Raw genomic sequence first — 25,138 nt, 5'->3', positions numbered from 1 at the left:
GGAAGGAATGCAGTTGGTTTTCTATGGACTACTCTTTTAAATGATATATGTACCAATAAAGATGGAGTAGGCGTAATAACAAAGTTTCAAGGCCATATATAGCGCCTTATATATACACATGCATGTATTTATCACGAATTTTATTTTCCTCGAGAATCACCACCGTTCATTACAAGACTATACCAGAAGACGCCAAAATCAGACAGAATTGATCTGGCGGTGCCTTATTCGGAAGTACAAGATCAGTATCAATGTAGTGACTCTGCTACATTTCGTGTCAGGATCTTCACCTTTTGGCGACTGCTAATGGCTATATATACCGTCATTTTCGCGTCACTTCTTTGTGCTTCCTGCTTTTTCGTGACGCGCGGTTTTGAAAACATAGACAAGTTTTTGGCGTCGTTGTTAATTTCGAAGAGGATGTCCAATATTTTTTTTAAGGAATAAGGATACTTCAAGACTAGATTCCCCCCTGCATTCCCATCAGAACCGTAAACCTTGGCGCTTTCCTTGGGAAGTATTCAAGAAGTGCCTTGTCCGGTTTCTGTGGCTCACAAACCAGCGCGCCCGATATGGCTTTCTTTTCACTTATGAATGTACCAGTACGGGACAATTAGAACGCTCCTGTAACAATCTCTTTGCAAATGTGGGGTTACATTCTAACCATGTCACACTGCTGACGAAATTCAAAGTAAAAAAAAATGGGACCACGTCTTGAGAACGATAGATTTTCTTTATTTTACATTGAACAGTCGTTGTCTCAGCGCGCTTTATGTTTTCATTCATACTTCATATTATAAAATAACAAAAGAAGAATTTCATATTCACGCCCAAGAAATCAGGCTGCTTTCCAAATGCAATTGACACTTCATTAGCCATCACACAAAACTCTTTCTTGCTGGAGCTTCTTTTAAAAAAGACCTCAGTACACCAAACACGTTACCCGACCTCGTTATTTTACGACAACTATGATAAAATTCTGAAGAAAAAATAAAAAAATTTTCATACTTCTTGCTTTTATTTAAACCATTGAATGATTTCTTTTGAACAAAACTACCTGTTTCACCAAAGGAAATAGAAAGAAAAAATCAATTAGAAGAAAACAAAAAACAAAATGGGTATTGATCACACTTCCAAGCAACACAAAAGATCCGGTCATAGAACCGCTCCAAAATCCGATAACGTCTATTTGAAATTATTGGTCAAACTATACACTTTCCTAGCTCGTATGTATTGAAATCTCCCTCCCAATTTTCTTCAGGATAAAAGGATTCTGTGATATTATTAACTTCTAGTCCCGGCGATCTTCTAATGGCTTCAGTCTTAGTATCGTTGCGTGCGACGGATCTCTTAGACAAAAGTGGAATTTGTTCTCTTTTGTGTTAAAGATTTCCACTAGAACAGAAAGCGGTAGTTTTCTGGAAATTCTGCGAGTACTAAAGGAAGTACAATACGACCTTCAAGTGCGGACCAACTATTAACTGAGCAGAATCTTTTTTCTTCAAAGAGAAAAACAAATTGGTACTTTTTCGTTTTGCACTCTTTTTGGCTTCAATTAATGGAAGAAATTAAAAGCTGCCTATCGAGAATACCAACAAATCCTTTATCCCTTTACTAACATAACGTAAAAACTTTTGTTTTTCTTGTCTTAATCACAGGTCGTACTGATGCTCCATTCAACAAGGTTGTTTTGAAGGCTTTGTTCTTGTCTAAGATCAACAGACCACCTGTTTCAGTCTCCAGAATTGCTAGAGCTTTGAAGCAAGAAGGTGCTGCCAACAAGACTGTTGTCGTTGTTGGTACCGTTACTGACGATGCCAGGATCTTCGAATTCCCAAAGACCACTGTTGCTGCTTTGAGATTCACTGCTGGTGCCAGAGCCAAGATCGTTAAGGCTGGCGGTGAATGTATCACTTTAGATCAATTAGCTGTCAGAGCTCCTAAGGGTCAAAACACTTTGATCTTGAGAGGTCCAAGAAACTCCAGAGAAGCGGTCAGACACTTCGGTATGGGTCCACACAAGGGTAAGGCTCCAAGAATCTTGTCCACCGGTAGAAAGTTCGAAAGAGCTAGAGGTAGAAGAAGATCTAAGGGTTTCAAGGTGTAATCTAGTATGGTTTGAAACCTTACAATTTTTCTTCTTTGTTCCTTTTTCCTTGTTTCAGTGTATATTAGGTTGGGAAAGAGGGATTTTTCCATACCATATGACTGACTACAATATATACATGTATAATAACTTCATAATCTAAACCTATCAGTTCAGTATCAAGTCAGCTATTCCGCCCTATGCATAAACCTACAAACTATCATTCACACACTTTTCCCATTTTTTTTCAATACTACTTTACATCCGAACATTTTAGCAACCCACACCATATACCTTTGGTGCACTATTGATTTTCTTCCTGATGTCAGCTTTTTGTGCTTTGACAAAAAAATCGCGTCTACGTCCGTCCGTTCTCCCTGAATAAATTAGGCGCGTTTGAGCCCAGCAGGACGGAGCTCTAGTGACAAGCCCTGGTGTTTGGTGAGGTTTTGCACATTGCTGTTCTTTCTACTGTATTGAGATCTCCAGTTTACGGCTCCCTGGGAGCCACCCGTAACGCGGTTGGTGTGCCCATTTCAATAAGCGAACATTAGTGAAGATACAATCGTTAAAATGGACTAATGAAATTTTAAAGTGGGATTTTTGTGAATATTGACAACAAAGGTATAGAACCAAAGATAATAAAGATGGCAGGTGTTTCCGTTAGGTACGTATAACTTTCACTCATTGAATGAGTATTTAGAGAATGAATGGATATTAGGTGGAAAACAACGAGATGAAAACATATGGGATTGAGAAAAAGGATTTAGTGCAGAATTTCCCATTACCTGATAAATTGAAGTTCATCTTTACTGTGCATTTACCGAACGAATGAGTTAAACTATTATGATATAATTGCTGTAATTGTGGAGAGAATATTTTGAGCCAACTATACAAAATGAAGTTCTCAGACGAAGAGGTAATCATTTATTTATTGGAATTGATTGATAGGAGGTTTTAACTAGGTGGGATGTTTTCTAATGAAATAGGAGAACCTGAACCAAGACGTTTAAGTTGGAAGGAAATCTGTAACCGTGGTAATGCAAAAGCAATGAAAAGCGATTTTTATGCCGTTAATTTAAGCAACAACCCGAGACCACGATACTGCCGCACCAAGAAGTTGTCTCAATAAACATTTCACTGAGCATTCCATATTCTATTTTTACGAGAAAACTTTTTACTAACAAAAGCATTTCAATTGTGCATTTTTTCAATTAGAGACGTTGCAGCTCAAGATTTCATCAATGCTTACGCTTCTTTCTTGCAAAGACAAGGTAAATTAGAAGTCCCAGGTTACGTTGACATTGTCAAGACCTCTTCTGGTAATGAAATGCCACCACAAGACGCTGAAGGTTGGTTCTACAAGCGTGCTGCCTCCGTTGCTAGACACATTTACATGAGAAAGCAAGTCGGTGTTGGTAAGTTGAACAAATTGTACGGTGGTGCCAAGAGCAGAGGTGTCAGACCATACAAGCACATTGATGCTTCCGGTTCTATCAACAGAAAGGTCTTGCAAGCTTTGGAAAAAATCGGTATTGTCGAAATCTCTCCAAAGGGTGGTAGAAGAATCTCTGAAAACGGTCAAAGAGATTTGGATCGTATTGCCGCTCAAACTTTGGAAGAAGACGAATAAGCGAGTTGTTAAAAATAAAAAGCTAAGATTTTTATTAATATTATCATTATACTATAGTATTATCGTTTAACTCAAACAAAATTGATTTTAAATAATTTATTTATTTAAATTTTGCCATTTTATATGTACATTCATCATCATCAATATAGCCGAAACCAAAATAAATAGATTTTGTTTTTTTAAGATAGAATGTGTCAAACCATGGATTGCGATCTGAATAAAAATGACAACTTTTAAGTTTTCCTCTACAAAACATTAAAAACACCATTGAAGAATAAGTGGTAGTAAATAATTTTACAATGATATAAATTGTAGGATTGTATAATGCGTCTATATTGGTACATATAATGACATTGGCGTATTGGACAATGGCTGCCTGCGAATCTTGTTGTATAATTTGTCGAAGACTAAACGCAACAAATTGATTGATTATTTGCAATGTCGTCATTAGGTTTTGTAATATCCACTGTGTTATTTTTTTCAAGTTGGTGTTGACGTTGCCGAGTGAAATTGAAAGGCTCTTCTACTGTATCGTGGAATTCTTGCTCATGTCCCTGGACGTCGTCAGATGTTGTAATCGACACACAAGGATCATTGTTTTCGAAACATCCGTTCTCAACCAGGTCTAGTATTATCATATTCATGGTTCTCTCCACCACGTTGACCCATTTACAGCTTACTTCAAAGTTTCCCGAAATTTTAATACCATGTTTCAGTTGCATTTCCTGAACCATTTGCACCACATCATAATGGGTTACCTGCCTTTCCTTATAAAGGTCAATCTTGTTACCCACCAGAAAAAATCTTGCTTTTAACAAATCCTGGGAAGAAAAGTTTTCCAACGCCTGAACTATCCACCGCTCCATACAGCTTTGGAAGGACTTCGCATTTGTTATATCGTAAGTTAATATCACCGCATTAGTCTTCTTGTACAGTGATGGAATGATTGCGTTTTGGTACCGTTCTTGTCCCGCAGTGTCCCACAGTATGACATTAAAAAACCGGTTATCTATGTTGACCAAGTTCGTCTTGATGTCTATTCCGATAGTACTTCTGGTTTCGATGACAATCTCATTAGGATCCGCCATTTCGTGGTTGTTATCATCACCGATGTTCGGGTTTCCGAAATCGCTTGTTTCGTCTGCAAAATGATTAATATCTTTGAACTCCTTTTCAAAATCGTTAGAGCTGTACCGTTTTCTTTTCTCTTTCATGCTTAATCTATGGTTCACCACAGTTTTCTTCAATCCTAAGTCTTTATGCTGTTGCTGCTGCTGGTGCCTCAGTCGCGCCGATCGTGACATTTCCGCTCGTGTCAACAGTTCCCGGCAATAGCTCAAAATCATAGCTGTCTTCCCTACGTTTGCATCTCCAATTAGCAGCAACTTTATGTTGGACGGTTCTATTACTGTACTGGAACCACTGCTGCCGGACCGGCCAAACGCACCAGACTTGTTCAACGAAGGTGACCTCATTATGCCCAACCCAGGATTCAAAACCGTGCCACCATGATGAACATTCGGGAGAAATGAAGATGCAGCACTCGCTGGCGAAGCAGCTTCCCAATTGGATTCGTTAGTCCGTATCGGTGCACTGGGTGTCGGTGACGGTATCGACGGGGACGTGACGACGTTCAATGAGTATCGCTTTCTCTGGGACATATGGACTTGATGATGTATCTAATATACGAGATGCTGATGCAAGTGCCAGTGCCAAGACTTATGAAAGCTTTATATTATTATATTGTTACGTATTAGCATTTCCGTTATGTACATAGCATTTGGCGTGTTTCGGCCGCGGCGCGTAACGGCCATGAGTGACGATGGGCGGCTGCCAAGGGCAGTTGCATACGCTCCTTTCTTCTTTCTCTTCCACTTCCCTCACGAGAAAACCTGTAAGTTAGTCCAACTTGCTATTAATTTATCAAGATGTTGATAATTTTCGTGATCGCAGCATTGGCCCAGGAATAATTCATTTCTAAACTCTTATGGGTGGGCCTATGGCAGATTGGGGCGGCAACGCAACCAGGGTACCCGGCCGCTCCCCTTTTGAGGCTATAATAAGGATCTTTCCGGGATAAAGAAAAGAATCAGCTATAACACTCATCTTACTCTTGACAATATTTCAAGAGCAACAGCAAATAAAAGGATATAGAATCAAGTTAATATGTCAGGTCCTCCACCTCCTTACGAAGAGCAAAGCTCACATCTTTACGGCCAGCCTGCGAGCAGCCAGGATGGAAACGCTTTCATCCCGGAAGACTTTAAATATTCCACGGTGGTTATCTCGTGCGAACCCATCATTCGCCAGCGGTTTATGCACAAGGTTTACTCTCTGCTGTCATGCCAGTTACTGGCCAGTTTGTCGTTCTGCTACTGGGCTAGCGTTTCCACTTCTTTGCAGAACTTTATCATGTCGCATATCGCCCTCTTCTACATCTGCATGGTGGTATCGCTAGTATCGTGCATTTGGCTGGCAGTAAGTCCTCGTCCCGAAGACTACGAGGCCAGTGTTCCCGAACCGTTGCTCACGGGCAGCAGCGAAGAGCCGGCACAAGAGCAAAGGCGTCTGCCTTGGTACGTCTTGTCCTCGTACAAGCAAAAGCTCACGCTGCTCTCCATTTTCACTCTTTCCGAGGCTTACTGTCTGTCGCTGGTAACCTTAGCGTACGATAAGGATACAGTACTTTCGGCTCTGCTGATCACCACCATCGTCGTAGTCGGCGTTTCCTTGACCGCACTATCAGAGAGATTCGAGAACGTGCTGAATTCCGCAACGTCAATATACTATTGGTTAAACTGGGGTCTATGGATTATGATCGGAATGGGTCTCACGGCCTTGCTTTTCGGCTGGAATACCCACTCTTCCAAGTTTAATCTGCTTTACGGCTGGCTTGGTGCCATTTTATTTACCGCGTATCTTTTCATCGATACGCAACTGATTTTTAGGAAAGTGTATCCTGATGAAGAAGTTAGATGCGCCATGATGCTTTACCTGGACATCGTCAATTTGTTTTTGTCTATTTTAAGGATTTTGGCCAACTCTAACGACGACAATTAAAAAAAGGGAAAAATCGAATTATTTACACGAATATATATATATTTCTTCTTCTTTTACATAGTTTATAATTCATACATAGTGGGAGCTGATCATAGTCTTCTCATCTTTGGTGATCTTACACCACCAAACTTCAATTTGGTGGCATCGCTGATCTTCACAACCTTTTTCACCACACTGGCCCCTTCCTTACCAACAAGAGCGGAAATAAAAGCAGCTCTGCCCTTCCCAAAGTCGTCCATCACCACTTCGATATCTTTGTTCAGCATGTTCTTTTCCTTAATCAATTCAAACATTCTACCACTGGTTTGAAATGCAGCTTCATACTCCCCTCTTGCTGCCTTCCTAAACCCTAAACAACCTGTAGATAGCGAAATCTTCACTTTCTGGGGTAAGTTCAAATAGTACAGCATTGTATCATTATACGTAAGTCCCTTATTCTTATGAAAGTTCTTGTCCTCCACAACGCTTGAAAATGTCAAATGCGTGTTATTTTTAGTAAACTTGCCATGTAGAATGTACTTAACTACTTCCTCTTTGGGCTTGTAAACCTCACTACTACCATTTGACTTTGTCAAAACTGAGTCAGAGGACGAAGGATACGAGATATTCGTGATATCCTCCTGATTTGAAATATCCTTAAATGAAAAAGGAACTCCTCTATTCGTGCCGGTAGAATTCCATCTTCTGATAGGCCTGACAAACTGCGTCCATCGGCAGCCTTTCCAAACAGGTTGTAACAGCATCACACGTAACTATAACAGTTCACACTGTCACTTTTTCTTTTCAGAAGAACCACTGCTTTCCACCTGATTTACTCTCATTTTGTCTTCCCTCTTTCCCAATTCATCGTTATTATGCCAAACAGTCACGAAGTACGAAACAAACACTCTCCGCTGCTATAGAAAGTTCCAATCTTAGGCTGAATAATGGAATACTAGTAGCTCAGTGATTATCATCATAATTGAAGCTATCATTAAAAAGCATGCAGCCATATTATGCAGGAATTATATGATCACACGTAGCTGTAGTGGCTTTCGAAAGCAGCATTCTTGCTTCCACTCAGTTCGTATGTAATGACAGTTCAGTGACCCACAAACAACACTGAAAAAAGCGACCTTCATATGCGGAAGAGGGCAGGCGTAACCTCCAAGGGAAAACGACATAGATTTCGCAAGTGAGTGCCATTGTGTCGTGTTAGTAGTGTGGGCAGGCCCGTAACGTGTTTATTGATAGGAGTTAAGCCCAAGACTACAGAGTTCTTTGCTTCATCTTTCAATTTTCTTTTTATTTTCCGAAACCCCCACTCCATCACATTCTAGTACATATGTCTACGGAAGAGCAGAATGGTGTTCCTCTGCAAAGGGGATCTGAATTCATTGCAGACGATGTAACCTCGAATAAATCGAACAACACGAGGCGGATGCTGGTGAAAGAGTACAGGAAAATCGGTAGAGGTGCCTTTGGGACTGTTGTACAAGCATATTTAACCCAGGATAAGAAAAACTGGTTGGGCCCCTTTGCAATTAAAAAAGTCCCTGCTCATACCGAGTACAAGTCCAGGGAATTACAGATTCTGAGGATTGCCGACCATCCAAATATCGTTAAATTGCAGTATTTCTTTACTCATTTGTCCCCGCAAGATAATAAAGTTTATCAACACCTTGCCATGGAATGCTTACCAGAAACTCTACAAATCGAGATTAATCGTTATGTGACAAACAAGCTAGAAATGCCATTAAAACATATCAGGCTATACACTTATCAGATTGCCCGCGGGATGCTTTATTTACACGGTCTTGGCGTTTGTCATCGTGATATCAAACCATCCAATGTTCTTGTAGACCCGGAAACCGGTGTCTTGAAAATCTGCGATTTTGGGTCTGCCAAAAAATTGGAACATAACCAGCCTTCAATTAGTTACATCTGTTCAAGATTTTATAGAGCGCCTGAATTGATCATTGGTTGTACCCAATATACCACCCAGATCGATATATGGGGGCTTGGTTGTGTCATGGGCGAGATGCTTATCGGCAAAGCCATATTTCAAGGTCAAGAACCCCTTCTACAGCTAAGGGAAATTGCTAAATTGTTAGGTCCTCCCGATAAAAGATTCATTTTCTTTTCGAATCCGGCCTACGATGGCCCTCTATTTTCCAAACCACTGTTCTCGGGCTCTTCGCAACAGAGGTTTGAGAAGTATTTTGGCCATTCCGGTCCAGATGGTATCGATCTTTTGATGAAAATATTGGTCTACGAACCACAACAAAGACTGTCTCCAAGAAGAATCCTTGCCCATCAGTTCTTTAATGAATTAAGGAATGATGACACTTTCTTACCAAGAGGTTTCACTGAACCAATCAAGCTACCAAATTTGTTTGATTTTAATGATTTTGAGTTACAAATTCTGGGTGAATTTGCTGATAAAATTAAACCTACGAAAGTTGCTGAATAATAATTTTCTATTAATTTGTTCTCTTTCCCCTCGGAAAATTTAATGAACAAAATACTATGATTTTTTTCACCTTTGATCCGCTGTTTATATTTCACTTGGAAAAGAAAAAAAATTTTTTGGAATAAAATATATTCAAATTTCCATTTGATATTATCATACACTTCTTTTATCCAGTCACTCCTTCAATTTCTTCTTTATTTTTTATTTTATGTTCCTAATTTTTTTTTATCTCTTTCCTATTTCCTGTTCTTTTATTAATCTGAAATATTATTATTACTTTAGTGTTAGTTTATAATTTTAATTAGGCCTACGTGGCTTGTAATAAATTGCCTCGCATGTTATCATTACTTATATAAAAGTATTATTGAAATACCGTCGTTATTTTTTGATATTTATGTGAGAAAAAAGTATTACCCGGAGGAGCCGCAAGGTCATCGGTTAAAATTTTTCAAATATATCAATCTCATCTCATCTAGTTAACAGAACCATTTCTTCAGAAAGCAAAATGCTCATAGTTTTCAACAACAGTGTGATATACCCTAAATTCAATGCCAAGAAAAAAGTCTGCCGCTAAAAGAGCTAGAGAACAAGCAAAAAAAGAAGCGGCCGTACCTGCAACGGATACTGCTACCATAAAAACTTCTGAAACCTCTGCGACGACAGTTAAGCCTGCAATCGAAGCAAGCAAATCGTACGTTCCTAGTGAAGATGAGGAAGAAGACGAAGAGGAAGAAGAGGAGGAAGATGATTACGGTGAATTGATTACTGATGAAGTGGAAAACGGTATTAATCAAGTGCTAGATGCCATCAAAAACAATAAGACGGACAAACTACTAGATCCTAAAGTCAAATTCTTCGAGGATCCCGAATCTGCTGCTGCCAAACTGGCCAATCGTGAGGGGAAGCATAAACCTATTTACCTAAAAGATTATCACCGTATGAACATACTTTCTGGTGATGCCTTAAAGGAGGATGACGAAGAATACGAACATGCAACTGTTGACGGAAAGCAATCTTTCGTCTCGCAACAACGTGAAGAGAAAACTCAGCTTTTAAATGAAATCAAGAGTGCCTTTAGCGATGAAGAAAATGAAGAGTCTAGCGGAGATGAAGACGATGGGTTTTTGAAGAAAAAGGAACCTTCTACGAAGAAGGAAGGAAAAAATTTACCGGATCCAACCGTAAATGAAGAAAATTTCTTGGAAGAATTTGTGAATCAACAGGCCTGGATTCCTAAGAAGGGGGACAAGGTGATTTCTCTTGACCTCAACAATAATGAAGAGGACGATGAAGAATTTGAAGATGCTGCAGAAAAATTTGAGAATGCCTACAATTTTAGGTACGAGGACCCAAACGCAGCTGAAATTATATCTTATGCACGTAGTCAAGCTACACTAAGAAGATCCGATGACTCTTCACGCAGAAGAAAAAGAGAGGAAAAAAGAAAAATTAAAGAGCAAATAAAAGCAGAGAAGGAGACAGCTCTTCAGAAAAAGAAGACTAAAAAATTGAATAAATTGACTGACATTTTAGAGCAACTAACAAAGGAATATGGTGCTGAAATTAATGCCGACATGGTGAAAAAAATCACTGACACCCTATTGAAGAACGATTTCAAAGAAGAAGAGTGGGATAACGTGGTAGCTGAATTATTTAATGAAGAATTTTATCAACAAGAGGGAAAGCCTACCTGGAACGAGGATGACGAAATAATGGGTGACTTTTATGCAGACGCCGATGGTGATGACCAAACAGAAGAAGGTGAAGTGGAAAAAGAACAAAAAGAAGAAGACGAGGAAGAAGGTCCAAAAAGAAAGAAGAGCAAGAAAGAAGAGAAACTGCAAAAGAAGAAAGAAAAGAGAAAGGTAAATGAATTAGTGGAAAATGCTTTGGAACAAAACAAACTAGCACTAATAGAGGAGGTTGAAAAAGAAGAAGAAGAAAGAAAGAGTAGAAGCCGTACAAAAGAGGAGCAAGATTTGAAGTTTCGTTACCGTGAAGTTTCTCCTGAGAGTTTCGGTTTGACCGCAAGAGAGATTTTCGCCGCCGATGATACTGATTTAAATGAATTTATTGGTTTGAAGAAATTTGCACCTTATCGTTCCAAGGAACTAAGAGCGAAGGATAAAAGGAAAGTGATGAAGGCAAGAAGATTAAGAGAGTGGAGGAAGAAAACTTTTAAGAACGAAAATGGGTTAGCTCCAGTCGAAGCAGAGGCAGGGGAGAAGGATGAGGACACCATACTGATACCTGTAGAGAAAGCCTCTAAAAGCAAACACAAGAGGGGGCACAGTCATAAACATAAAGGCCACCAGAAAAAGTAAACTAGGTGAAATATCGGCCCTGTATATTACGATACATAAGCTTACATAGTGATAATCTATCTCCGAATTTCCCTAAAAAAGAATGTCATTTTACGTATTAATATGTAATTTTATAATTTCAACATTTGTCATTTTTGTCCCTTTGAGTGGTCCATTTCAGGAAGTATGGAATCATCAACTGATATGGCCGTCAACGATCAATCAGTGAGTTTGTCATCAATGGACTCCCCTTCGCCTATACGGTCGGTGCCGGGTCCTACAATGAGCGGGATCCCGTTTGCGTTCATATCTAGAAAATTGTTTGTGGTGTGGCTTGATATAGCAGCTGTTGCTATCGCAGAAGTGTTGGAAGATGATCCGGGCACCATCGCTGGAACAGAAGGAATTGAAGCTGACGTGTTTGACGCTCCCTGCTGGGCGGGGACCCTTGGTGAAGGGCTGAAAAGATTATGCAGATAGTCTCCCATGTTGAAGTTGGGCGTCCTGAGTAAGTTAAAATTGGTACCGTTCAATTCTCTTGAAGGCGTGGTAGGTACGTTACTAGGTGGATGCAATGTGTTTGTGGTGGGCTTTCTTCTCTGCTGTGGCGATAGTGTCGCCTGGACACTACCGTTATTATTGCTCAAGTATAGTGATGGAGAATCCATGAGAGATTCGTCCGGAAAATTCGGTAACAGATTAGATTTGAAAGTGGACTGCGGAGAAGACGCTGAAGGTTTGATATGAGAGAATCTTACTGCATCGTTTGATGTGCTTGCTGTATTACCGTTCAAACTCAATTGCGACGCGTAATGATAAGAGCGTGGAGTAGTGGGCATCCTTACGGCCATCGGTGTTCCATGATGTGATGACTTATTATATGGACTTGTGGCTAAATACATTAAGAGATCAGCGCCCGCAGTGTTGTCGCTGTCCTGTGGAGCATCCTTAGAGCCTGCTGCCTTCTTCTTGATATTATTATTGTTATTGCTATGGTTACTGCTGTTGTTATTATTACGTTTTGGCGTCATGAAATTCTTATCATGGGGGCGCTGGTAGTGTGACGAAGCGTGTGGTAAGATTATAGGTGTAGCAGAAGCCCTCGGAGTAGATGGAGTGTCCTCCTTCCTAGGCTTGATCTGCTGTGAGCGGTCTTCGGCTTTTCGTTGGCGTGAACTTGGGGGAGTATTTGGCTTCTCTACAAATTTTACGGGCGATATAACAGTCATTTTATTTGTATCATCGTGGAGAGGCTTTTTCGCAGGCGATATGGCTTCCAAAAGAGTTTTGTGGTCCTCATCAACATCTTCGGCATCCTCTCCGCTTCTTTTCTTTGTTGTAGAGTCCTGTTTTCGTTTTGTTGATGGGACATTACTTAAACCAAGCTTTAATTGACGCGTCATCTGAGCCAACTCAGCTCTATGCAAAATCTTGGAGGCCAATTCTTGCTCTTTTTCAGGGGACATCTGGGGTTGAGACATTTCTTGTATGCACAATGGGAACACTGATTGAAAATAGTAACGCTCTACGTACTCCTTCTTTCGATGATATTTTTGGTTCCTTCTGCACTTCATAATTGTAATTTTTTTTTCTTGCATTTTCGCGTGATATCAAAATTATGAGAGGAAAGGTGAAAGAGCGTCATGTTGGCTTCAAGGGATCAGCGATACTAAAGCAGCACCGGTGCAACTGGAATATCAAGAGACTGAACATGATTCCGAGGACTAGAACACTACTGCAAAGTAAAATACCAATTACCAGGTACTTTGCCAGATGTTGGGCGCCTCGCGTACGCTACAACGTGTGCCGTACTCTACCCGCAGCAGCGTTGCATACCAATATCATCGCACATAATGAAGTGAAAAAGGACGATAAGAAGGTTCATTTGGGGTCTTTTAAGGTAGACAAGCCTAAGATGATGATAGCTTTCACCTGCAAGAAATGTAACACCCGATCTTCACACACAATGTCCAAGCAGGCGTACGAGAAAGGTACTGTCTTGATCTCTTGTCCGCACTGCAAAGTGAGACATTTGATAGCAGACCATCTGAAAATATTCCATGATCATCATGTTACCGTGGAACAGTTAATGAAAGCTAACGGAGAACAAGTTAGCCAAGACGTGGGCGACTTGGAGTTTGAAGACATCCCAGATTCGCTAAAGGACGTCCTGGGAAAATATGCCAAGAACAACTCAGAAAATGCATCCCAGCTCCCTCACCCTTCCCAGAAATGAATGAAGAGCTCATGCACAGGCATGTACATAGATAGATATATAACCGTTAAATAGCACGTTTTTCCAGAGACTGAGTCATGATTACTGCCAAAAACCCGCACATCACATATTTTTTTGCGATAACCAGCAGAAGATTTAGGACTAGAGTACATAAAGATGAGCCACTGCTAGATATGAAAAGTTGAACCGCATTTTCAAACGTTCAAACCAACCGAATCATGAAACGGTTGCAATTGTTTGGTAGATCAAAATATTTCTCGCTGGTCTCCAGTGCTGCGAAGGAGGAAGAAGAAGAGGAAGAGGGCTGTGCTGATGCCAAAAGCCTTCTACATAGTACGAGCCATGATATCAAATCGAGATCACTACGCTTCAACGATAAATCGTCCCTCATGTGTTTGCCAACAAAAGTTCTACTGTTAATACTGCGAACTTTGGACTTCAATACATTAGTAACACTATGCCAAGTCAATTCGAGGTTCTACAATTTGATTACGAATGAGTTCCTTTTCCAAAACGTTATTTTGGACTCAAAACTTTCGTTGTTAAAGTTCAATGCTTTGATACACTCCGAGTTCCACACGTCGAACATTGTCACACACAGCGGTGATTGTAGCACACAATCTAGATCACAAAATGCAAGGTTCCTCGTAAGATCCATCGAATTCAAAAATCCTCAGTCCCAAGACTCGTTGTTAAAATACAGTAAGTTCTATAATAAGAGTGGCCAAGATTCTATTATTGCTGGATCTTATAAACTCGATTCGTATGATAAAGACGTAAAAAAACTGAATAACATCAGACTAAACGATGAGACTCCCATCATAACTTCAGAACGAATCAAACTGCTTGATAAATTGGAAAGCAACTACTTCCATTATACTTATATTGAGCTAATGCTTGATATTATAGACTATCTACCGAACCTGACCAGAGTGATTCTGAGTGATGTGGAACCGAATTTTAAAATTCCTTTATGGTACTCTGTATTCAACGATGGATCTAGAGATTTTTTCAAGAAAATAATCAAGGGCCAGCAATCCATCACAAACGAAGATTTGAGGACTTTCCAACTATCCAAAAAATTTGTCAAAGAATACGAATCCAAGTATTATTCTCTGCCAAGGTTGAAAATACTGGAAATCAAAGCTAATAATAAAAGACAAAGAACCTTTAATCGTCAACGCCATCACCAAAAGCTCGTACTAAGACCGAGTTTATTCTGCTGTTTCGGCATAATTAATGAACTTAAACTAGAAAATGTAACGATAGACACCGAATCGCTAGATACTCCAATGGAATTCTTACCACTATTTCTAAAGAACGAAGATAATGAACTGTACAGTTTACAGTCTCCTATCACTGCACTTACTTTAGATTCATGTGATGTAGTTCCTGGAAATGGAATATTACGTTTGTTTCACTCTTACTTTAAAATGGTCAAACATCTATCCTTACTGAAGATTAACAGTAAATTCGACTTATTGTTATGCAGTTGTTTCCCATCGTTATCCAATCTAACAATTGATTGTAATAGCAAATGTTTCACTAACGAACAGGTAGTCGGCGAATCATATTATTTCCAACAGCGAAGTTTGGATACAGAAGATGATTTTGATGACTGCAATTCCATGACAGAAACATTATTTGAAGCGCCATCAGATTCGAAGATAATTACTCCTCCGCCGACATCTTCAGTTGTATTGTCCTTAAATCTGAACTATATTTCTAGAACTACAGGAAATGATGTTTCAAATAACCCATCACCAGACAATAACAAAAAGCCCGCCATGTTAACTGCGGCACAGCTACAAAATTTTCAACGACAAAGAATCCCTGAATTTCATTCTTTCTACCATTATTACCGCTTACTTTGGGAGAGACTTCCAAGTAAAAATATTTCTATTAACGTAATCAATATCCCCTTTACCAATGTGTATCCTTTATCCCCTCTATCGTTTTGGGAACATCTAGCAAGAACAATTACTAGTGTTGATGAGACAGATGAGGATGTTGGCGACGAGAACGATCAAGAAACATTAATCGGTTACGAAAATAATTCCATAAGAGATAACATACCAAATGCTAATGCAGTTCCAAATTTAAGTACAGTAATGAGCCCTGAATCAGACATTCACCACACTTACTATTGGAACAACTCTGTAAGGCGTTGCCTAAGAGATAGTTTAATCAAATTGAAGAACCGAACCATCGAATATAGAGATTTAGATGTGGAGGAGTTCTTACAAAATGTGACATTGGAAAATTTTTTCAATGATTTCCAAGATCCAGAGAATTTTAAAGATATTCCAAATATTAACCTCTGGTGTTTCCTGAGAAATTTGTCAAAATTCAAAGCTGTCAAAATAAGAATGCTGAGACATTTTTCATTATGTACACCTAGAACCAGATACGACTGGGAACTATTATTGAAGCCCGTACTGCGTGTAAATGTTCCCATTGAAGTCAGAGATAAGGACGGATTCGTTCTTTATTCTTACGGGCAAAAATAAATGACTTTTTGTAGTGGACTTTATATAGCATATTTATGCAACCAACTTAATATTCATGCATCTTACCCCTTCTTGGAACGGGTTCCATTTTCCACTCTATTTCCGGCAAATTTTGGTACTTACCTAGTAGAAATACACAAACGAATACTAAGAAATGCTAAAAAAATAATCTATATATTTTCATAGGGCAAAGAAGTTATTGTCATCAAAAGTTGGGTAGATAAAACCCTGGTCAGTCAAGGTCGTACAGCAGTTTCTGACGGTAGTTTCATCCAAATTCAAGGATTGCGAGATCAATGGAATGGGAACAGCGAATGAATTAGCGTCTTTGCCCTCACATTGCTTCTTACAAAATTCTAGAATTCTTTGTAACGGACTGGAGCCGGAAGATGTATCGTTATCATCCTTGACAAATAATGATTGCCCATTGTTGTTGGATGCACTCTCCAAAGGTTGTTTCATCATTCCACTGGCTATGGAATGACATTTGATGACTTCCAAGTGATGCGTCAACACTTCATTGAATGAATCTATGGGCTTAATCACCGCATACTGTATATTTTTCTTACCACCAAACTCTTTCAAAGCACCAAAAACTTTTACGTAACCGCCAATTTCAAATTGTTGGGCGACTTGCGAACCATAACCTTTACCAGAAGAGTCATCGTTACCGGCAGCCAAGTCATTTGCATCTTCGCTCCATTTTCTCACTTCTATTTGACCAGTTCCATCCTCAATAGTTAAAAAAATATTTGCAGTATGGTCTGTAATGTTTCTCACCACACCTACAAAACAAACGTGATGAAGTTCTTGGTTATGCGAAACGAAGGGGCCGTCCTGAATATCCTGTTTGGACTCTAGAATTTGTTTGATCGTCACAGGTGTCAAGGTGTTAACTCTAGTGTTAGTTTCCGACTCCCCACTACCTGGGCGGGACTCAGAGTTCTCAAAGCCACCGCCCGTTACTGATGAATATTCGTTATATGGTTGATAGGCTGTATTGGAATCCCATCCATTGTTAGTAATTTTAACATTCGCCAATAAAAATAAAAAAAATGATGCAGAAAAGAGCAAATCCTCCAATTCCTAGCACTAATACATACTTGCCATTATGTATATGCTTAAACTAGCCTGTTCTAGATAGTCGCTATCGATTTTGCCACATTACTTCCACCTTAAGTTGATATAATATTGCTTATTATAAAGGAAAGAACGCGTTTCCTAACGCGTTTCGTATATGGCGATAATTATCTAAGAAACTTCGCATCGTGAAAAAAAAGATGAAAATTGAAAATGGAAGCTCATCGAGGCCAAAGGAATTGCTAAAAAGAAGCTATCAGACCAGGCAAAAAGTAAACTAGTGGTTGCAAAATTATGGAGACGTTATTGCATGCAAAATTATTGCTGTCTGCAGAAGTAGAATCTCTGAAAAGTGGTTCTTTCGACCAGACATATGTGAAAAAGGCTGAACATATCATCAGTGGTGAATCATACCAGCTAGTACAGCAATTTGTGGACAAATTTAAGGGAAAAATTAGTATTTCGGGAGAAATATCCACATCTAGTGTTATTGCTGCTCTAAATGACTTTCTTAACGTTGAGGTTTTCAAAATGGGCCAAGAAAATGAGATGCTATTTTTGGCTATTGCCCTCTTACAGACCTTTATTCAAAATAACTACACCGGCCCAGCAGCTAGGTTGAAAGCAATCTCAGGTTTGTTTGGCAAAACTGGAATTGAAATAGGAGCAGTTAATACAGCCCTTTCCCGCTCATTAGCCATTATGGGCCAGCCTGCCTACGAATTTATGGATGATCCATTGTATTTGGTTTTATCACTATTATTACTTGAAAGGATAACCGGCCAAAAAAGCTTATTTGATGTTACCCCGGATCAAGAAATTCCGCTACCTATTATCTCTGCTGAGTCTACTCCTGGATTATTAGCTGTAGCTTATTGGTGGTGGGCAAGAGCTCTTTTGACGCAATTGTCACTGATTCCAGAACCTTCTGGGTTCCAAGCTAGTGTTGCATCTGCAATATATCAGTCTGCTGACCTTGCATATGCGATAACTAAGGAATTACCGGAGAGTATTCACGAAGATTTCAAAAGAGAACTTTGTGCAATGTACTATCTAGAGAATGTCAAATGTTCATTGGCCATCAACACAGAACATTTGTGCCTGCCATCCTTGACCAGAGCGAAAAAGATAACAAATTTTGAATTTGTAATGACGGGTGCACGCGCTACTAGAACTAAATATCAGCAAAAGGCTCATGCCGGTTTGATCATTCTTGCCAAATCCTTCACATTTCAAAATTTTGCTTTGAGAACGACATCTGCTACACCAGAAACATTTGCTTTAGAGTCCGATCTATTATTGGAGAAGCCTCATTTTGAGTCCATTGCTGATGAACCTCTAGACGAGCAAATTTATAGTAAAAGACAAAAGGTAGACCTAAATGAAGGTTATGAAGAAGATAAACTATTGCCATTGGCACTACGTCAAGAAAATATTCCAAAGTTGTTGCTGGATTTGAACCCTAACGATCAACCTACCCTATCTGATTACGACAACATCCAGTTGCTGTTACGTCTTTACACCATAAAGAACACAACTCCGGCCAAGGATCCTCTTGTGGAAGAAGAACTTACTGCTTTGCTTTCTAGAATATTATATCAAAACGGTGACAAAAATTGGTCTATTTTCGCCCGATCATTATGGGAAAGGTCAATTATTGAGACAACAAAGGCTAAAACTATTGAAAGAGGACTTTTACAAATGCAATCCCTCGTAGAAGAATTGGATTTGAAGATTAAGAGTAAATTGGTTCCAAGTTCAAGCGAAATCAATGTTGCTAGCAGGCTGTCATACATCCACCAGCTGCCGTTCATCCCTAGGTGGCAATTGGATGCCACCTTAGCTGAAAAATATATGTCGCTGGGTATTTTGAAGTCCGCTGTGGAAATTTATGAAAGACTTGGTATGGCATGCGAGACTGCATTATGTTATGCCGCTGTTGGAGATGAAAAAAAGGCAGAAGAAATCCTTCTTCAAAGAATAAATGAAAATGATTCGGATGCCAGGGCTTACTCCATTTTGGGTGATATAAAACAGGATCCATCCCTATGGGAAAAAAGTTGGGAGATTGGAAAATACGTCAACGCAAAAAATTCCCTTGCAAAGTATTACTTTAATCCTCCTCCAAAGTCTGGAGCACAACCAAATTACTCTGCTACCTTGAAACATTTAAATGACTCGTTAAGGCAATACCCATTAAGCTTTGAAACGTGGTATTTTTATGGTTGCGTTGGATTACAATGTGGTAAAATGCAGATAGCTGCGGAGGCATTTACCAGATGTGTTTCATTAGACCCTTATCATGCTCTTTCATGGTCAAATTTGAGCGCTGCATATACGAAAATGGATAAATTGAAAGAAGCTTATAGTTGTTTGAAAAGAGCCATTTCATGTGACGCTCAAAAGAACTGGAAAATTTGGGAGAATTACATGCTTGTTGCTGTTAAGTTGAATGAGTGGGAGGATGTCTTAACTGCATGTAAACAATTAGTCAGTATTAGGAGGGACAAATCTGGCGAAGGTTCCATCGACTTACCAATTATTGAAAAACTAGTAGAACTATTAGTGACTAGTGAATATCCAGAGGAGCCGCAGCAATTATCTTATTTTCAAAAGAGCTGTACTGAGTTTATCTGTAACACTTTACCTCAGGTAATTACAACCAGTGCAAGATGTTGGCGACTGGTCGCAAGAGTAGAACTTTGGAGGAAGAGACCATGGGCCGCCCTAGAATGCCACGAGAAGGCTTATAGGGCCATTTCTCACAATCCTGATTTAGAAGTTGAAGAAAAGGTTTGGAATGATACAGTGGATGCTTGTGAAGATTTGGTGGCTGCCTATGAATCACTTGGTGAAATGGAAGGTAAATATGGGCCAGGCAGTCTGGTTTGCAAAGACTGGAAATACAAATGTAGATCTACTATCAAAGCTCTAATGAGTAAAGGCAAAGGCAGATGGGATGACTCTCCTGGTTGGGATAGGCTAGTGGAAGCAAGAAGCCAAATATGAAGAGCACCTTTCATGTATAATCTGTGTATATTACGTAATGTTTGTATAAATAGATACATATGGACATGAATCAAGCATATCTAATAGAAGTTTTTATATTTTATCTCCTTGGCTGGGTGGTCTCATCTGTGAAAGGAGAGCCTCAATTATGTTGAGCTTGTTTAAAACTTTACACTCAAAATCTTCTTGCCTTTTCTTTATCACCTCGAGTTCGTTGTGAAGATAATCTAGACATATTTCCAATTCCATATTAGAGTCCGACCACGATTGCTCAGCAGCCATTTGTGGAGGCAGTACTGTCTCGCTGAACCTATTTGTACCCTTGTTTATCTTAGGGCTTTTGATGACTTTCCCGACGTCGTTATCCTTAGACAGAATCATGGGGATTGTGTGAAGAGTAGGCGGAATTCCAATCGTTATTGAATCCAGGGGCAGCGGTTGTGAGCCTGAATGCTCATCGTCGGAGCTGTGGTTATTCGGATGTTCAGCGGATGATAATTGTTGAAACGGATCAGGCCCCGGATGACTTTTAATGAAAGAAGATGATGATAAGGATGAAGATGATTCATTTCCGAATTTAGTTCTTGGTCTTGGATGTTCTGGTGCTTCGTCCAAGAGTGCTCCCATCAGCTTCAACTGGGAAGGAGAGAATTGGGCTCGATCTGCGCTGAAGAGGTCCTTCAGTCGACGAAATTTGGTTTTTAACGTCCTTGATTGTCTATATCTTGACCCAGTCTGTCTGTTGTACTCATCGAGCACCCTTTGCCAGCTATCTTGTCTGTAGGCATATGGTTTCAGATGAGGTTTGTGCCGTATCAGTAGTCGTAGAAGCAGCTCCACAGGATCCACCGATTCATCCATTATGGTTGGCTCCGCCTAAACCTTTCAAAGTATCGTTAAACCATGTTGTTATCAATGGTTCAACTCACCCGAATGGAAATAACGCTTATTTTGACGCCGTAATCGAAGGATGTGAAGAACTTATCAAGACTTGAAAATAGAGAACAAAAGAGATTTAAGAATAACTATGTGGAGACTAACCAGAAAAATCGGCACTAGAATCCATATTTCTAATCAGCTGTCGCCCATTTTTAACAAGGCAATTGGAACAGTTCCTGTTTTTCGTTTTTATTCTTCCAGCCCAGAGCAGAAGTATAGAAAGAAACTTTTGGAAGAGGCTCAAAAACAAGGTTTTAACAGCATAGAAGAGTTGAAAAATCATTTGAAAGAGACTATAGAGTCTAAGAAGCGGGAATTTAATAAAATCGACCCCCTGAAAGAACTAGAGGATTACCAACAAAAAACTCAAATGGAAAATAACAACTCCAAGCATTTGATGACGAAATCAAGAAGTCCTCTCGATCCAAGTGCTCCTAAAGTTCCCTTCAAAACATTGGACTCTTTTTTGGATGTTGGAAAACTGAAGGACTTATCGAAACAGGAAGTAGAGTTTCTTTGGAGAGCAAGATGGGCACAAAAAGATAATACATTATGCGCTGTGATTCCTGTCTCCGTTTATGATAAGATGATGGCAAATGCCAGGAATAACCCTATATTCGTGTTGCCACTTCCTAGACAAGTTCAATCTGAGGATGCAAAACCGAACGAAGAACAGGGAATGGAACTACACTACATCCAATGGCAGTTTGTCGGACCCCAAACAACACATTGTATGATGACTTCCCTAGCAGAATACAAACTACACCAGGAATTTGCAAGGCCACATACTACCTTGCAGTTCCATTCTGATTTGGTCAAGGATAAGGGAATTGTTTTTATGAATGGCCATGTTGAACCGGATACAAACGTGAATGTACAGGATGCACAGCTGTTATTGCTAAACGTGCAAAGGTTTTATGGTGCAATGGGTGAAGAAACTCCAGTTGCTAAACAGAGAGTGCAGTTGTTAAGAGATTTCTCTAAGGCCTCTCCGGGATTCACCGTCGAGAAATTGATTTCGCTATCACAGTCCATGGAAAATTAACGAAGAATTACTTCCGTATACGTATATATATATATATATATATATTAATGACACCTGTAAATAAAATACGTACTACATCATCTGCGACAAGCGTACAGTTTCTTTACACAGTTATCAGCATGACTCTTGTATTTTCATAATGAAAAATGAAAATAAAAATTTTAGTAGATGAATATAATACGCAGAAAGAACAGGCTAAAAAAGTACGAAAAGCAACTTCATTATATTTCCGCATTCATCCTTCAATTATGGCCAGCAAGACTTTGAGGGTTCTTTTTCTGGGTCCCAAAGGTACGTATTCCCATCAAGCTGCATTACAACAATTTCAATCAACATCTGATGTTGAGTACCTCCCAGCAGCCTCTATCCCCCAATGTTTTAACCAATTGGAGAACGACACTAGTATAGATTATTCAGTGGTACCGTTGGAAAATTCCACCAATGGACAAGTAGTTTTTTCCTATGATCTCTTGCGTGATAGGATGATCAAAAAAGCCCTATCCTTACCTGCTCCAGCAGATACTAATAGAATTACACCAGATATAGAAGTTATAGCGGAGCAATATGTACCCATTACCCATTGTCTAATCAGCCCAATCCAACTACCAAATGGTATTGCATCCCTTGGAAATTTTGAAGAAGTCATAATACACTCACATCCGCAAGTATGGGGCCAGGTTGAATGTTACTTAAGGTCCATGGCAGAAAAATTTCCGCAGGTCACCTTTATAAGATTGGATTGTTCTTCCACATCTGAATCAGTGAACCAATGCATTCGGTCATCAACGGCCGATTGCGACAACATTCTGCATTTAGCCATTGCTAGTGAAACAGCTGCCCAATTGCATAAGGCGTACATCATTGAACATTCGATAAATGATAAGCTAGGAAATACAACAAGATTTTTAGTATTGAAGAGAAGGGAGAACGCAGGCGACAATGAAGTAGAAGACACTGGATTACTACGGGTTAACCTACTCACCTTTACTACTCGTCAAGATGACCCTGGTTCTTTGGTAGATGTTTTGAACATACTAAAAATCCATTCACTCAACATGTGTTCTATAAACTCTAGACCATTCCATTTGGACGAACATGATAGAAACTGGCGATATTTATTTTTCATTGAATATTACACCGAGAAGAATACCCCAAAGAATAAAGAAAAATTCTATGAAGATATCAGCGACAAAAGTAAACAGTGGTGCCTGTGGGGTACATTCCCCAGAAATGAGAGATATTATCACAAATAATATGTTATATAGTCTTTTTATTTATGTATCCTAAAATCTCGTCAAAGCGCACTTTTATATGCTTAAACCTGGCAATGTGGAACTCTTGATGTTTGAATCGATGCCTGGGATTTCTTGACGCGGTTTCTTGTTGATGAATCCATTCATGTTTGGTAACGCATGTGGTTCAAGTGTAGCTGGTGGTGGCGGGGCCGCACCGAATTCACTCTTCTCTCTCACAGCATTGATGTCGTTATTGATGCCAAAAAACCATCCATTTATCTTCTTATTGTTATAAGTTGGATCATCATATGCATTAGGATCAATTGGCCTCGCTCTAGTCCAAAATCTTATGGTTCTATCCTTAGCTGCTGTGGCAAATATATGTCCTACTGGATTATATGATAACGAGGTGATACACTTATCATGGGCGTATGGAATAGTCAAAATAGGTTCGTTTAGATTTTGTAAAAGATCAAAATGCTTTAGCGAGCCGTCATAGCACGCCAGAGTGAACATAGATTCATTTATTGGGTGCCATTCTAGTGTCATATAATCCGTTTCATCTCTTACACACATTAGTTCCTTCATACTGTATCTAATGTCGAACACACGACACGATTTATCTTTTGAAATCGCCATTAATAGATTTCCCTTGGTGGGTTGAAATCGCGTCTTCAAGACAGTATGTTTGAACTTCAGAATTGATGATATGCAGTTTCCGGAACGCGGATCCCACAGTTTTACTAAATTGTCCTTAGATGCGGAGGCAATTAACCCCATCTCGGGATGCCAATCACAACTTTTCACGTCCCAGTGGTGCCCCGATAATACTCTTTCTTGTTTGCCATTGCTGAAGTTCCAAATCTTCAAGATATTATCATCTGAACAGGTAACAAATTTCGAGTCGTTACTACTGAATGCCATATCCCTAATACTTTCCGTGTGTGCAGCATCAATTTCTTTAACCATACTAAAGTTTGGTTGCCATATCTTAATCATTCCATCTGCGTCCCCACTAATCATCCAATCACTGTCGTGAGAATATTTCATTGTAGTCACAGCCGAATCATGTGCTTGCATGAGGGTTTCAAACGTAAACGAAGATGCGTTCCATAGAGAAAATTCTCCGCTATAAGTTGCTACTACAAGTCTTCTGCCTTCTGGGGTCCATTGGATGGCGGGTATCACATGTTTCACTTTATTCGAGCTTAAATGCGTAAATTTGCTGGGCAAATTTATGACTCGATCTCGACCTCTGTAGGCATTAGGCGGCATTATATCTATTGTGTATGAAGTTTCTGGCTCTACCACTAGGTTCGGTAATCCATGTCGTCTGTTGTAATATAGGTTAATATACGGAGAACTCACGTCTACCGATCGTCTCTGTGTCACATATTTCTTCAGAGGTGGTTGTTGTGACTGCTGAATTTGATTCTGATTCTGGTACTGGTTCTGATTATGCCCGTCCATAACGTGTCTATGTTGAGCTTCTTAATATCTACCCAGCAACCTGTATATCAGTGCTTTCTTTAATTATACTTCCCTTGACA

At 39.6% G+C, this 25,138-nt stretch overlaps 16 protein-coding genes across 16 annotated transcripts, besides 1 other annotated feature; 10 read left to right on the top strand and 6 right to left on the bottom strand.

Moving 5' to 3' along the window:
• Positions 1–1,114: 1,114 nt before the first annotated feature.
• Positions 1,115–2,107, top strand: RPL18B (60S ribosomal protein eL18 RPL18B; the record flags this gene model as incomplete). The annotated part of the gene is made up of 2 exons (NM_001183139.1): positions 1,115–1,226; positions 1,659–2,107. The coding sequence occupies 2 exons, from the start codon at positions 1,115–1,117 to the stop codon at positions 2,105–2,107; spliced, it is 561 nt and encodes a 186-aa protein (NP_014098.1).
• A 626-nt stretch (positions 2,108–2,733) lies between these two features.
• On the top strand, positions 2,734–3,719 carry RPS19B (40S ribosomal protein eS19 RPS19B; the record flags this gene model as incomplete). Its single annotated transcript, NM_001183140.1, has 2 exons — positions 2,734–2,753; positions 3,305–3,719. The coding sequence occupies 2 exons, from the start codon at positions 2,734–2,736 to the stop codon at positions 3,717–3,719; spliced, it is 435 nt and encodes a 144-aa protein (NP_014097.1).
• Positions 3,720–3,781: 62 nt separating this feature from the next.
• Positions 3,782–4,078: an origin of replication (ARS1406; Autonomously Replicating Sequence).
• Positions 4,079–4,126: 48 nt separating this feature from the next.
• On the bottom strand, positions 4,127–5,380 carry YPT11 (Rab family GTPase YPT11; the record flags this gene model as incomplete). Its single annotated transcript, NM_001183142.1, has 1 exon — positions 4,127–5,380. The coding sequence occupies one exon, from the start codon at positions 5,378–5,380 to the stop codon at positions 4,127–4,129; it is 1,254 nt and encodes a 417-aa protein (NP_014095.2).
• A 505-nt stretch (positions 5,381–5,885) lies between these two features.
• BXI1 (Bxi1p) lies at positions 5,886–6,779 on the top strand (the record flags this gene model as incomplete). Its single annotated transcript, NM_001183143.1, has 1 exon — positions 5,886–6,779. The coding sequence occupies one exon, from the start codon at positions 5,886–5,888 to the stop codon at positions 6,777–6,779; it is 894 nt and encodes a 297-aa protein (NP_014094.1).
• Positions 6,780–6,868: 89 nt separating this feature from the next.
• On the bottom strand, positions 6,869–7,522 carry MRPS18 (mitochondrial 37S ribosomal protein YmS18; the record flags this gene model as incomplete). The annotated part of the gene is made up of 1 exon (NM_001183144.1): positions 6,869–7,522. The coding sequence occupies one exon, from the start codon at positions 7,520–7,522 to the stop codon at positions 6,869–6,871; it is 654 nt and encodes a 217-aa protein (NP_014093.1).
• Positions 7,523–8,103: 581 nt separating this feature from the next.
• Positions 8,104–9,231, top strand: MCK1 (serine/threonine/tyrosine protein kinase MCK1; the record flags this gene model as incomplete). The annotated part of the gene is made up of 1 exon (NM_001183145.1): positions 8,104–9,231. One exon carries the CDS (start codon positions 8,104–8,106, stop codon positions 9,229–9,231), a length of 1,128 nt encoding a protein of 375 aa, NP_014092.1.
• A 548-nt stretch (positions 9,232–9,779) lies between these two features.
• Positions 9,780–11,555, top strand: KRI1 (Kri1p; the record flags this gene model as incomplete). The annotated part of the gene is made up of 1 exon (NM_001183146.1): positions 9,780–11,555. The coding sequence occupies one exon, from the start codon at positions 9,780–9,782 to the stop codon at positions 11,553–11,555; it is 1,776 nt and encodes a 591-aa protein (NP_014091.1).
• A 197-nt stretch (positions 11,556–11,752) lies between these two features.
• Positions 11,753–13,015, bottom strand: STB1 (Stb1p; the record flags this gene model as incomplete). Its single annotated transcript, NM_001183147.1, has 1 exon — positions 11,753–13,015. The coding sequence occupies one exon, from the start codon at positions 13,013–13,015 to the stop codon at positions 11,753–11,755; it is 1,263 nt and encodes a 420-aa protein (NP_014090.2).
• A 230-nt stretch (positions 13,016–13,245) lies between these two features.
• ZIM17 (Zim17p) lies at positions 13,246–13,770 on the top strand (the record flags this gene model as incomplete). The annotated part of the gene is made up of 1 exon (NM_001183148.1): positions 13,246–13,770. One exon carries the CDS (start codon positions 13,246–13,248, stop codon positions 13,768–13,770), a length of 525 nt encoding a protein of 174 aa, NP_014089.2.
• Positions 13,771–13,988: 218 nt separating this feature from the next.
• Positions 13,989–16,280, top strand: SKP2 (putative SCF ubiquitin ligase complex subunit SKP2; the record flags this gene model as incomplete). The annotated part of the gene is made up of 1 exon (NM_001183149.1): positions 13,989–16,280. The coding sequence occupies one exon, from the start codon at positions 13,989–13,991 to the stop codon at positions 16,278–16,280; it is 2,292 nt and encodes a 763-aa protein (NP_014088.1).
• A 180-nt stretch (positions 16,281–16,460) lies between these two features.
• Positions 16,461–17,390, bottom strand: RFA2 (Rfa2p; the record flags this gene model as incomplete). Its single annotated transcript, NM_001183150.1, has 2 exons — positions 16,461–17,275; positions 17,384–17,390. The coding sequence occupies 2 exons, from the start codon at positions 17,388–17,390 to the stop codon at positions 16,461–16,463; spliced, it is 822 nt and encodes a 273-aa protein (NP_014087.1).
• Positions 17,391–17,654: 264 nt separating this feature from the next.
• EMW1 (tetratricopeptide repeat-containing protein EMW1) lies at positions 17,655–20,369 on the top strand (the record flags this gene model as incomplete). Its single annotated transcript, NM_001183151.1, has 1 exon — positions 17,655–20,369. The coding sequence occupies one exon, from the start codon at positions 17,655–17,657 to the stop codon at positions 20,367–20,369; it is 2,715 nt and encodes a 904-aa protein (NP_014086.1).
• Positions 20,370–20,462: 93 nt separating this feature from the next.
• DAL82 (Dal82p) lies at positions 20,463–21,230 on the bottom strand (the record flags this gene model as incomplete). The annotated part of the gene is made up of 1 exon (NM_001183152.1): positions 20,463–21,230. One exon carries the CDS (start codon positions 21,228–21,230, stop codon positions 20,463–20,465), a length of 768 nt encoding a protein of 255 aa, NP_014085.1.
• A 166-nt stretch (positions 21,231–21,396) lies between these two features.
• ATP11 (Atp11p) lies at positions 21,397–22,353 on the top strand (the record flags this gene model as incomplete). The annotated part of the gene is made up of 1 exon (NM_001183153.1): positions 21,397–22,353. One exon carries the CDS (start codon positions 21,397–21,399, stop codon positions 22,351–22,353), a length of 957 nt encoding a protein of 318 aa, NP_014084.1.
• A 248-nt stretch (positions 22,354–22,601) lies between these two features.
• On the top strand, positions 22,602–23,606 carry PHA2 (prephenate dehydratase PHA2; the record flags this gene model as incomplete). The annotated part of the gene is made up of 1 exon (NM_001183154.1): positions 22,602–23,606. The coding sequence occupies one exon, from the start codon at positions 22,602–22,604 to the stop codon at positions 23,604–23,606; it is 1,005 nt and encodes a 334-aa protein (NP_014083.2).
• A 54-nt stretch (positions 23,607–23,660) lies between these two features.
• On the bottom strand, positions 23,661–25,058 carry PFS2 (cleavage polyadenylation factor subunit PFS2; the record flags this gene model as incomplete). The annotated part of the gene is made up of 1 exon (NM_001183155.1): positions 23,661–25,058. The coding sequence occupies one exon, from the start codon at positions 25,056–25,058 to the stop codon at positions 23,661–23,663; it is 1,398 nt and encodes a 465-aa protein (NP_014082.1).
• Between the last annotated feature and the right edge of the window lie 80 nt (positions 25,059–25,138).

The sequence above is a fragment of the Saccharomyces cerevisiae genome, chromosome XIV, assembly GCF_000146045.2.
Source record: "Saccharomyces cerevisiae S288C chromosome XIV, complete sequence".
Lineage (NCBI taxonomy): Eukaryota > Fungi > Ascomycota > Saccharomycetes > Saccharomycetales > Saccharomycetaceae > Saccharomyces > Saccharomyces cerevisiae.
The sequence above is the reverse complement of the archived record's forward strand: the minus strand, read 5'-3'. Positions and strand labels throughout refer to the sequence as shown.